The 12,373-nt window shown below is 38.6% G+C and overlaps 1 protein-coding gene across 2 annotated transcripts in view; it reads left to right on the forward strand.

The window, feature by feature from the left end:
• The window catches only part of MTFR1 (mitochondrial fission regulator 1), a 64,427-nt gene that overhangs the window by 12,897 nt on the left and 39,157 nt on the right, over positions 1-12,373 (forward strand). For both annotated transcript variants that reach the window (XM_012463705.2, XM_012463707.3), the window contains exon 2: positions 9,778-9,923. In XM_012463705.2, the coding sequence (XP_012319128.2) occupies positions 9,858-9,923 (66 nt within the window). In that variant the 5' untranslated portion in view covers positions 9,778-9,857. The remainder of the gene's footprint in view (positions 1-9,777; positions 9,924-12,373) is intronic.

Genomic DNA, 12,373 nt, shown 5'->3' on the forward strand with positions numbered 1-12,373 from the left:
ATTTATCATTTCTTTGTGTTGGCAGCATTCAGTATCATAGTCCTTATTTTTATTTTCCATCATTTGGCCTTAAAATGTGGATTGTTATCTGGGTTGCACTGATATAGTTTGCCTTATCTCTTAGTATTCTGAGAATAGTAAACGTCATTCCAATGATGATTTAGCCAACCAAATAACTAAGAATATTCTATTAAACTTAGATATTTTCTTTCTTTTTTCTTTCTTTTTTTTTTATTATCACGTCAAAGGAGATTTCAGTGCTAGGATATTTTCACCAACTATAAAATGGGTCATGCTTATCTTTCATAATGAAAATATAATTAAATGGCCATTTCCTTGAATAGTTCTCAAAGACCTTATAAAAATAAACCCCAATTAAAAAAATAAGTTGAAAAATTAAAGATTAAAATAAATAAATAAGAAAGTAAGCCCCACTTTCTTACTTTACTAAAAAAGAAAGTAGTGACAACATTGCCATTATTGCTAACAGAGTTATTATGAAACTGTTTACTGCCGATAACTTTTTATTATAACTGTCTCAAAGACATTACGTTAGTTGAAGACAGTATTATTTTGTATTATGTTCAGTTTGACTGCTATAAATTTTAGTCAAGCTACATACTATTATATGTTTTCACAGTGTTGGTAGAAGAAAAAGAACGCCTGTTTCCAATATTTATCTATTTCTGTTACTCCTGGTTTCTCTTCTATTGACTGCCAACCAAAAAGTAATTTGTTATTTCTTATACTCTGTGCTATAGTAGAGTAGATAGACTAGAATATGAGCCTATACCATCTTCATAACATTTCTAAGAGTTGAATACACACACACACGCACACACACACACACACTCTCACACTCACACTTTAGGAACCTTGAAAACAAAATGCAGCCTGATTCTTAGCAATCTTTTTTAAAACCTTCTTTATTTTGAAATGTAACACAGAAAAAAGTACAGATATAAATACAGCTCAATAAATTGCCATAAAGCAAACATCCATGTAATGACCACCCAGGTTAAGAAATAGAATGTTGTCTGCACTCCAGGGTAGTTTTGCCTTGAACAAGAGTTTTTAAAAGATTTTAGAAAAATAGTTGACAAGAAACAGCACTGATGTAAAGTGTAAGCGAATAAGCGAGTGGAAACCCTTTGAGAACGCTGTAGCTATAAGAGAAGCAGTATTCTAAAGGGAAGCCAAGTTTCAGTCAAGGGAGGGAAGTAAGCCAGGGGAGCCCAGTAGTGAGTGAATCTGTTGAAGATAAGATGCGGAGTTGGGGGATGTTTATGGACAAACAAGTTCCAGAGAGCACAGTGGAGAAGTCTGGAGGAAGGGGTTGCAGCAGGAGTCCACCATCTATGTCACCTCCCTTCTGTGTTTGACAAGGACCATCACCTTTCTCAAAATTTTCCTTTTTTTTTTCTTTTTTTGGTGATAATACCACTCATTTTTCTACTGCTACTATCTTTTTTTGGTTAGTGTCTTTTATTTTTTTCTGTTTGTTCTGCAAGTATTAATATTTCCTGAGCTTTCTGTCCGGTCTTCCCTTCTTACTCTATGAGTTTACTCATTTCATCTATTTTTTTCTAGCCAGTGCTCTGTATTCTTTATCTCTAGCCTAGACTTAAAAAACGTCTTTTCCTGGCAAATAAGGATAATTTTTCAAATAATAATTTTAAAAACCGTATGTGGTGGTTAATTTTATATATCAACTAGACTGGTCTGAGGTTACTACTGCCTGTGTTTGTGAGGGTGTGTCTGGAAGAGATTAGCATTTGAATTTGTAGACTGAATAAAGGTATCACCAATCCCTTGAGGGCCTGAATAGATGAAATACACTTTCAGTATTGCACATTCTATAGGTTTCGACAAATGAATAATGATATGTATCCACCATTATTATATCATACAGAATAGTTTCACTCCCCTAAAAATCCCGTGTTCCACCTATTAATTTACCCGCCTTCCCAACTCCTGGTAATTCCTGATCATTTTATTGTCTCCATAGTTTTACCTTTTTTAGAATGTCATGAAGTTAGAATCATATAGTATTTAGCCTGTTCAGATTGGCTTCTTTCACCTAGTAAGAGGTGAGAGGGCAAATTTGTACTCTGAGCTGGGATATCCCTCAGGCCCTCCCTCAGGCCTTCTCACTCAGACTGAGATTTAATACTGTTAGCTCTGTTGGCCTTCAACTTGCCCGTGGCAGATTGTGGAACTTTCTAGCCTCCATAATTGCATGAGCCAGTCCCTCATAATAAATACATTTCTATGTATCTATATTCTCTTGGTTCTCTCTGGAGAATGCTGACTAAATACACTGTTTAAAAAAGGAGTAAAACTTGCAACAGAGATGTTTAGAGCAGCAGCTTTATTCATAGTTTATCAAAATTTGGAAGCAACCAAGGTGTTCTTCAGTAGAGGAATGAATAAATAAACTGTGGTATCTCCATAAAATGGAATATTATTCCACACTGAAAAGAAATGAGCTATCAAACCATGAGAATACATGGAGGAATCTTAGAGGCATATTACTAGGTGAAAGAAGCCAATCTGAACAGGCTATATACTATATGATTCTAACTTCATGACATTCTAGAAAAGGTAAAACTATGGAGACAATAAAATGATCAGAAATTACCAGGGGTTGGGAAGGCGGGTAAATTAATAGTCGGAACACAGGATTTTTAGGGGAGTGAAACTATTCTGTATGATATAATAATGATGGATACGTATCATTATTCATTTGTTGAAACCTATAGAATGTGCAATACTGAAAGTGTATTCTTATATAAACTGTAGATGATGATGTGTCAGTGAAAGACACTGAAAGTGTATTCTTATATATGTGGTGATGATGTGTCAGTGTAGGTTCATCCATTGGAATAAATGCACCACTCTTGTGTGGGATGTTGATAGTGGGAAGATTGTCCACGTCAGAAATCTCTGTACTTTCTACTCAGTTTTGCTGTAAATTTAAACTGCTCTGAAAAATAAACCATTTTAGCCTGTAACACCAGCACTTTGGGAGGCTGAGGCGGTGTATCACTTAAGGTGTATCACCATGGCCAACATGGTGAAACTTTGTCTCTACTAAAAATACAAAAATTAGCTCAGCATCGTGGTGCACGCCTGTAATCCCAGCAACTCAGGAGGCACGAGAATCGCTTGAACCTGGTTTCAGTGGGCCAAGATCCTGCCACTACACTCCAGCCTGGGTGACAGCAAGACCTTGTCTCAAAAAAAAAAAACAAAACTCTAAACAAAAGGCCAGGTGTGGTGGCTCATACTTGTAATCCTAGCACTGTGGGAGGCCGAGGCAGGTGGATCACTTGAGGTCAGGAGTTCAAGACCAGCCTGGCCAACATGGCAAAACCCCATCTTTACTAAAAATACCAAAATGAGCCAGGTGTGGTGGCATGTGCCTGTAGTTCCAGCTACTTGGGAGGCTGAGACAGGAGAATCCTCTGCCTGGCAGGAGGAGGTTGCAATGAGCTGAGATCACGTGATTCCACTGCACTCCAGCCTGAGCGACAGAGTAAGAGTCCGTCTCAAGAAAAAAAGAAGAGCAAAAGAGTTAAACAGATACTTCACAAAATAAGATATCAAAATACCCCCCCAAATGTGAAGAAAACAGTAGAATTGCTAAAATTAAAATAGTACTAAAAATACCAATTATTACTGAGAAGGATGTAGAGTACATGGAGCTCTCCTAATTACTTGTGGGAGTGTAATTGGTACAATAACCTTGGGAAATGTTAGACAGTTTGTTTCTCTCTCTCTCTGTGTCTCTCTTTCTTTCTTTTTTTTTTTTTTTTGATGGAGCCTTGCTCTGTCATCCAGGCTGGAGTGCAGTGGCATGACCTTGACTCACTGCAACAACCTCCACCTCCTGGGTTCAAATGATTCTCCTGCCTCAGCCTCCCAAGTAGTTGGGATTACAGGCATGCACCACCGCACCTGGATAATTTTTGTATATTTAGTAGAGACAGGGTTTCACCACATTGGCCAGGCTAGTTTCGAACTGCTGACCTCAAGTGATCCACCCACCTCAGCTTTCCAAAGTGCCAGGACAACAGGTGTGAGTTACTGTACCTGGCCATATTAGGCAGTTTCTGTTAAAACTATATATATATCCTGTGATCTAGCAATTTTACACCTGGGTACTCAAGAGAATACTCAAGAGAAATGATCATTTATGTGTACCTTGCTATCTTTTTGTAAGAATTATCTTAGCACCCTTATTTGTAATAGCTAAAAACTGGAAACAACCCACATGTTCACAAACAGATGAGTATATAAATTGTGTTACATTAATATCACTTTTTTAAAGCTATAAAAAAGAACTGGAATTCATAAACAACATAAATGAATCTCACAGTTGAATGGTAGAAGTCAGAAGACACAACTAATATATGGTTGCAAACGTTAGAATAGTGGTTAGATAGACGAGGCATGGATATTGACTCAGTCCTGGAACTATTTTATATCTACATCTAGGTGGTCGTTACAAGGTATATACATATATAAAAATTTGCTGGATACTTAATATGTGTATATTTTTCTGTGTAGATTGTATCTCAATTTAAACAAAAATGATAGATTTTCAAACCCCACATAAAACCATCCTTTCTCCTTGCCTATTTTTTTTGCCAGTCATTTCCAGCTTTGACATCATTTTTGGTTCTTTGTTCTTTTTATTCACCATTGGCTCTTAGAGGATTCATTCATACAACTGATAATAGATCTTGATAACATTAATATATATCTGCCTGATCAAAAATGTAGTCACAGACCTTTTATAGTAATCAATATATATTCCTGCCAGTGCTTAGCACTCTACTACATAATTTCGTCTAGATATACTTCTGTCATCTTAGACTCATCTTCATTAAAGAGCTTTACTTTCCAGTATTCCCTTATCTGACAGCCATAATTTCTGTCATCTCCAATTAAAATCCTGGAGTCATTTGATTTTCCTCTTGTTCCTTGTTGCTCTAGCCAGCCACTTTACTTTTGTTGTTGTTGTTGTTGTTGTTGTTGTTGTTTTAAAAAGAGATAGGGTCTTGCTTTGTTGACCAGGCTGGACTCCCAACTCCTGAGCTCAGGTGACCATCCTCCCTCAGCTTCCTGAGTAGCTGGGACTTCAGGCATGCAGCATGACACCCAGCTTTAGCTAGCTACTTTACCAAGTCTGGTTATTTCTTACTTTTACTGGTATCCCGAATCCATCTCTTCTTTTCCAGTCCTGTTAGTATTAACCTACTTTTTTAGTATTTTTACTAAAATGGCTTATGCATTATCTCTATTAATTCCTACAACTCTGTGAGTACTGTTTTTATCTGGAGATAGCTTGTTAATACTCACCATTTAGTAGGTGGCACAGCAAAGGTATAAACTCAAGTTCAGAGCCTTCATACTTCAGTATTTTATGTCATCAGCTTGAGAATATAAACGTGTTGAAAGTTAAGTGCAATCACAATATGAATAAATTAAAATAGAAAACACCTAGCTGGCCACAGTGCCTCACACCTGTAATCTCAGCATTTTGGGAGGCCAATGTAGTTGGATCACCTGAGGTCAAGAGTTGGAGACCAGCCTGGCCAACATGGCGAAAATCCGTCTCTACTAAAAATACAAAAGTTAGCTGGGTGTGGTGGCACATGCTTGTAATCCCAGCTACTCCGGAGGCTGAAGCATGAGAAACACTTGAACCTGGGGGATGGAGGTTGCAGTGAGCCAAGATAGCGCCACTGCAGTCTAGCCTGGGCAATGGAGTGAGATTCTGTCTGAAAAAAAAACCTCAAAATTTCGAATAGGTTTTTTTAAACTACTCTCTTTTTGTTTAGTCACATAGTATAGTGGATAAAAGCACAGAATTATAGAAACATCTAGTTTGAGTCCTAATTTTGCCACTTATAAACATGTGACCCTTACTCAAGTTAAACTATGCTTTAGTTTGCCCCTTTACAAATAGAAGATAATTTGATATTAACCTTAAGGTGGTTTGTGATAATTGAGACTTTATATGTAATGACTTAATAAGCATAAAAATGTTCCTGATAATCCCTGGTACATAACTATTATTCAGTAAAGTTAGCTCGTTATTACTATAATTTAGTGGTGTTTGGACATTTTAGCTAAGGGCTCTTGTTTGGAACACCTGTAAATGAAGGGGACTAAAAGCATTATTTCACTAATTCAAATATATATCAAAAGTTATTTTACACTCCCTGGCACCATAATCCCTCCCATTCACTCTGTTCCCCACTTCCCATACCCAGATATACATCCTGTATATCTGATAGAATCATAAAGGTACCTGAGAAACATACTAGAAAGTTAGAACTTTCTGGCCAGGTTCAGTGGCTCATACCTGTAATCCTAGCACTTTGGGAGGCCAAAGCGGGTTGGATCTCCTTACTCAGGAGATTAAGGCCAGCCTGACCAACATGGTGAAACCTCATCCCTACTAAAAATACAAAATTAGCCAGGCATGGTGGTGCATGTCTGTAATCCCAACCACTTGGGAGGCTGAGGCAGGAGAATTGCTTGATCTCGGGAGGTGGAGGTTGCAGTGAGCTGAGACTGCCATTGTACTCCAGCCTGGGCAACAAGAACAAAACTCCATCTCAAAATTTGGAAAAAAAAAAAAAAAAAGGAAAGGAAAGTTAGAACTTTCCATTATGTTAAAATTTTGTATAGAGCAAAATGTGTATACTTTTTTTTTTTTTGCAGTTTTTCAAAGAATAAAAAAATAATACCTAAACTTTGGTTAAGTCAGCAAACTTTCTTTTTTCTTTTTTTTTTTTTTGAGATGGAGTTTCATTTTTGTCACCCAGGCTCGAGTTTCAGTGGCACAATCTCAGCTCACTGCAACCTCTGCATTCCGTGTGCAGTTTTCCTGCCTCAGCCTCCCAAGTAGCTGGGATTACACGTATACGCCACCATGCCCAGCTAATTTTTGTGTTTTTAGTAGAGACGGGGTTTCACCTGTTGGCAAGGTTGGTCTTGAACTCCTGACCTCAGGCAATCTTCCTTCCTCAGCTTCCCAGAGTGCTGAGATTACAGGCATGAGCCACCACACCTGGCTGAATTGAGCAAATGTTCTAAAGTAACTATTCTATATTGAGTTAAATTCTTCTAACTAGTTTCAAGGTTTGTGTAATTGGATTCCTATTTCTTTTTCTCTTTTTCTCAATATAAACTTTTAGCTCAGATTCTCATGTAAACTTATACCCTATTATACTCCATCCTGTCTTCCTGTCTTCCCCAACTGCTGTTCAGTTTTACCCATGATGGTCATCCTCCATTCTTCTCTTCTGTCATAAGCACTCAGCTCTCTTCAGTTTATTTTCACGCAGCACCTGGCATATATGTGGCACCTTTACTTTTTCTTCCTTTTCTCTGTCATTATCTATAAAGTTTTTCTCAAAGTGTAGACCACAAACTGTTTCTGGTCATAATGAGATAAAGGACTTACATCACTGTGTATGTCAACTATTGCATAAAGCATACTGTTTTGTTTAGCGGATTTTTTAAGCAAGATTTTCTTTCTTCTTTTTTTTTTTTGAGATGGACCTCTGCCTCCCGAGTTCAAGCAATTCTCCAGCCTTAGCCTCCTGAGTAGCTGGGATTATAGGTGCCTGCTACCACGCCTGACTAATTTTTTTATTTTTAGTAGAGGTGGGGTTTTACCATGTTAATCAGGCTAGTCTCAAACTCCTGACCTTGTGATCCACCCACCGCCCTTGGCCTCCCAAAGTGCTGGGATTACAGGCAGAAGACCTTGTGATCCACCCACTGCCCTTGGCCTCCCAAAGTGCTGGGATTACAGGCAGGAGATACTTTTTTATTTTTCATTTATTTTTTATTTTTTTGAGACAGGGTTTCACCATGTTGGTCAGGCTGGTCTTGAACTCCCGACCTCAGGTGATCCACCCGCCTTGGCCTCCAAAATGCTTGGATTACAGGCGTGAGCCACTGCGCCCGGCTTTTTTTTTTTTTTTTTTTCCCCCGAGATGGAGTCTTGCTCTGTCACCCAGGCTGGAGCGATCTCAGCTCACTGCAACCTCCCCTTCCTGGATCAAGTGATTCTGCCTCAGTCTCCTCAGTAGCTGGGATTACAGTCGTGCACCACCACACCCAGCTAATTTCTTTTTGTGCTTTTAGTAGAGATGGGATTTTACTGTGTTGGCCAAGCTGGTCTCAAACTCCTGACCTCAAGTGATCCACCTGCCACAGCCTCCCAAAGTGCTGGGATTACAGGCATGAGCCACCACAGCAAGCCTTTAAGCAATATTTTCTTGAAACAAATTCCTTCTCATAGAAAAGAAAAAAGATTTTCTTGGAGTCTCAAACTGGGCGTGGTGGATCAAACCTGTAATCCCAGCACTTTGGGAGGCCAAGGGTGGTGGGTGGATCACAAGGCCAAGAGTGTTAAGACCAGCCTGATCAACATAGTGAAACCCCGTTTCTACTTAAAATACCAAAATTAGCTGGGCATGGTGGGACACACCTGTAATCCCAGGTACTCAGGAGACTGAGGCAGGAGAATCACTTGAACCTAGGAGGTGGAGGTTGCATTGAGCTGAGTTCGAGCCACTGTACTCCACCCTGGGTGGCAGAGTGAGACTCCATGTCAAAAAAAAAAAAAAGTCTTGCTCTGTTGCCCAGGCTGGAATGCAGTGATTCCAAATTGGTTCACTACAACCTCCGCCTCCTGGATTCAAGCAATTCTCCTGCTTCAGCTTCCAGAGGAGCTGAAGGCTGCCATAACACCTAGCTAATTTTCTTGTTTTTTTTTTTAATAGAGTTGTGGTTTCACCATGGTGGCCATGCTGGTCTTGAACTCCTAACCTTAAGTAATCCACCTGCCTCGCCTCCCAAAGTGCTGGGATTACAGATGTGAACCACCACATCTGGCCTGAAGCAAGAGTTTATTGATGAGAGAGCTGTGTATTGGTTCATATTCTGGTGCAAACTCCCTTATCTGGTTGGAGATCAACACTTTCAGTAAACTCATCTATAGCATAGAAGTTAACATTGTAATCCTGTCAGATATACAGTACATTGATGGAGAGTGGGGCAAAGAATAAATGGCAGGGGTTATGGTGGTAGTGAGTATTAAAGGACTTTATTCATTCGTTTTGGCCTTTCAGCATCTGAATTTCTGTTCTGTATTTTGAATTCCTTCCTTTATGATTTTTGGTGGGAAGCTTAACCTGCTTGTTACTATAGCCAGGTACTTGGTTTGCCTGCCTCCCTTTTGCTGTATAACATGTGAGCTGTGGACTTGGTCTAGCAAATGCATCAGTACAGACAGCATCTTTAGAGCTGGGGACACGGAAAAGGAGGAACTTCATGGACCCTGTCAGTGGTGGTAGTAACAAATGCAGTGGTGTTTTCCTAGGGCCAAGTCTGCTAGAGTTTTGAACTTCCTTGGTTGTGTAGCCTGTAAATTGGGTTCTCTGAAGATTGTTATCCACCAGATATCTTTTCATAAATATATTTTTTACTTAAATTAGCCAAACTAGGTTTTTGTTGCTTCCAGCTAAGAACACCGACTGGAAAAAAAATACTAACAAAACAAAACAAAACAAAACACCTTATACTGTTACAGTTACTTTAAGCAGACTGATCACAAGCAAATCTTGTTTTCTCTTAATTTACACATGAAGTTTAAAAATGTTTTAGGCTTGCTCTGTGAGACATGTAGACAGTACAAATTCTAAATAATAATGATTTCATTTTAGTATTTGCATTTTAAATTTTCAGTGTGTTTTACGGACCATGTGCTGCTATGTATGCCTGAAGAAGTACTTGAAATGCAAATTTGGGGAGACTTTGCCATATAAATGCTTGGCTGGATTAAGCGCCTAATTAGGATGGTTTTTCAACAAGTTGGAGTAAGCATGCAATCGGTGAGTGCTCAAAATTCATTTTTAAAATCCCGACATTTAGATATTTTAAGAATTTTCTGTGAGAAAATGAAATAAATCTATATATGACCAACATCTTGAATTCAATATGTTTATGTACTGTTTAATTTGCTTTCTATTTAAATCATAGAAGTGAATCTTTTCCCAGCATCCGAAATAAGGAAGTAACTTTCTGGGTTACATTGAAAACTTACCAATATTCATGTGACCATTAAGAGCAATACATTTGTTATTAGTGAGGAAAAGGCTTAAATAAGCAGAGAAATCATTGCATAAAATATGCTTGGCTAACGCTTGACAGTACTTTTAATGTTGTAGAATTATTAACATTGAATGCTGTTATAATATGGTTTATCACACAATTGTTTAAAAGGCAAGTCATGTCTCTTAAAAATAACAATTGATACGAAAAAAAAGATGCAATATTATAATGATTGTCCTATGCTAGAGATGTTAGTTTTCATCTTGACTTTATAAGTATTTTCTACTGATATAAAAATTTTGTTCAGACCTATAAATTATTAGAGCAATTATTGTGCCAAGCACATTTTGTAGAATACTTTGTTTTACATTTTCAAATTCATTTTTTTCATGGCTATGACATAGAATTAAATTTTATTTATTGAAGGGCAGGTTACATAATTTGAATATGGTTATACTTTTTTTTTTTTTTTTGAGAGGGAGTCTTGCTCTGTTGCCCAGGCTGGAATGCAGTGGAGCAATCTCAGCTCACTGCAACCTCTGCCTCCCAGGTTCAGGCAATCCTCCTGCCTCAGCTGCCTGAGTAGCTGGGATTACAGGCACGCACCACCACGGCCGGCTTATTTTTGTATTTTTAGTAGAGATGGGGTTTCATCATGTTGGCCAAGCTGGTCTTGAACTCCTGACTGCCCACCTCAGCCTCCCAGAGTGCTGGGATTATGGGCATGAACCACTGTGCCTGGCAGAATATGGGTATACTTTTTAGCACACTTTTACTTTTTTGTTTTTGTGCCTGAACTTTGAATCTCCCCAACTTTCAAGGTTACATCTGTTTTCTTTGGAGATAAAATGTAGAGAACCAAATAAAATTATCTTTGTTATAGCTGCATAATTTTGAGATCATTAGCTTGAGGATAAGCAATAGGAAAATGACTTGTAAATTTATTGTTATTTTTATCTCTTTCAGATATATGTTCCTGTGTTTTAAATTTCACTTAGTGGCCAGGCACAGTCCTCAGGCCTGTTATCCCAGCACTTTGGGAGGCAGGAGGATGGCTGGAGCCTCGAAATTCAAGACCAGCCTGGGCAATGTAGTAAGACCTTGTCTCTACAAAAAATTAAAAAAATTTAGCTGGGCATGGTGGCACATACCTCTAGTCCCAGCTACTTGGGAGGCTAAGGTGGGAGGATCACTTGAGCCTGAGAGGCAGAGCTTGCAGTGAGCTGAGATCGTACCACTGTACTGCAGCCTGAGTGACAGAGCAAGACCCTATCTTTAGAAAAAAAAAAAACTTAGCTCAGTTTCTTCATAGTATGGATTGACATTTTAGTAATGACAGCAAAAGTTTATTTTTCTCTTGCTTGCAGAAGGAAGGGAAATTTTTTTATTTATGATTTCTAAAAACCAAAGCTTTATAATTTCTATTTGCTGTAATTTTAGTAAGAAGTATAGTTTATTGGTAAGATTGTGGGTCCTGGATTTAAACACACTTGAATCTGAATTTTGTCTCTGCCAGTTATTCTCTTCATCTGCAAAGTAGGAATAAGAATTGCTACTGCTGAGTTACCTGTGGATTAAATGACAGTGTATGTAAAGCATCTAGCAACAGTGGCTTGTATAGTGTAGGTACATTCAATAATGGTTAGTATATATTTGCTCTGTTACCAGCCTCCCACCCCAAGACAGGTCAATGTGAGTAGTGCTAACTGAGGCCAAAGTGCAGAATTCTGTTTCAGGCACAGATAGCATGCTTCATTTAGCTTATTAACTTTAAGCTGGAAAACGGGTGCCTTTCATCAAAGAATGAACCAGCTAAGGGAGGATTAACTTGCTCAAAATATTGTAATTACAACTGAGAGTCCTTCCTAGTAATTGCGGATTAGCAAAATCTACTTTTTTTTTTTTTTTTCTGAGACAGAGTCTCACACTGTTACCCAGACTGGAGTGCAGTGGCGCAATTGGCTCACTGCAACCTCCGCCTCCCATGTTCAAGTGATTCTCCTGCCTCAGTCTCCCAAGTAGCTGGGATTATAGGCACCTGTCACCACGCCCAGCTAGTGTTTTGTATTTTTAGTAGAGACGAGATTTTACCATGTTGGTCAGGCTGGTCTCGAACTCCTGACCTCAAGTGATCCACCTGCCTCAGCCTCCCAAAGTGCTGGGATTACAGATGTGAGCCACTATGCCTGGCCTGCAAAATTTGTTTTTAACTTATTGAAGCTAGCATATA

Source organism: Aotus nancymaae, unplaced genomic scaffold (assembly GCF_030222135.1).
Source record: "Aotus nancymaae isolate 86718 unplaced genomic scaffold, 86718_ANA_hifiasm-v0.15.2.pri h1tg000036l, whole genome shotgun sequence".
Taxonomy (NCBI): Eukaryota; Metazoa; Chordata; class Mammalia; order Primates; family Aotidae; genus Aotus; species Aotus nancymaae.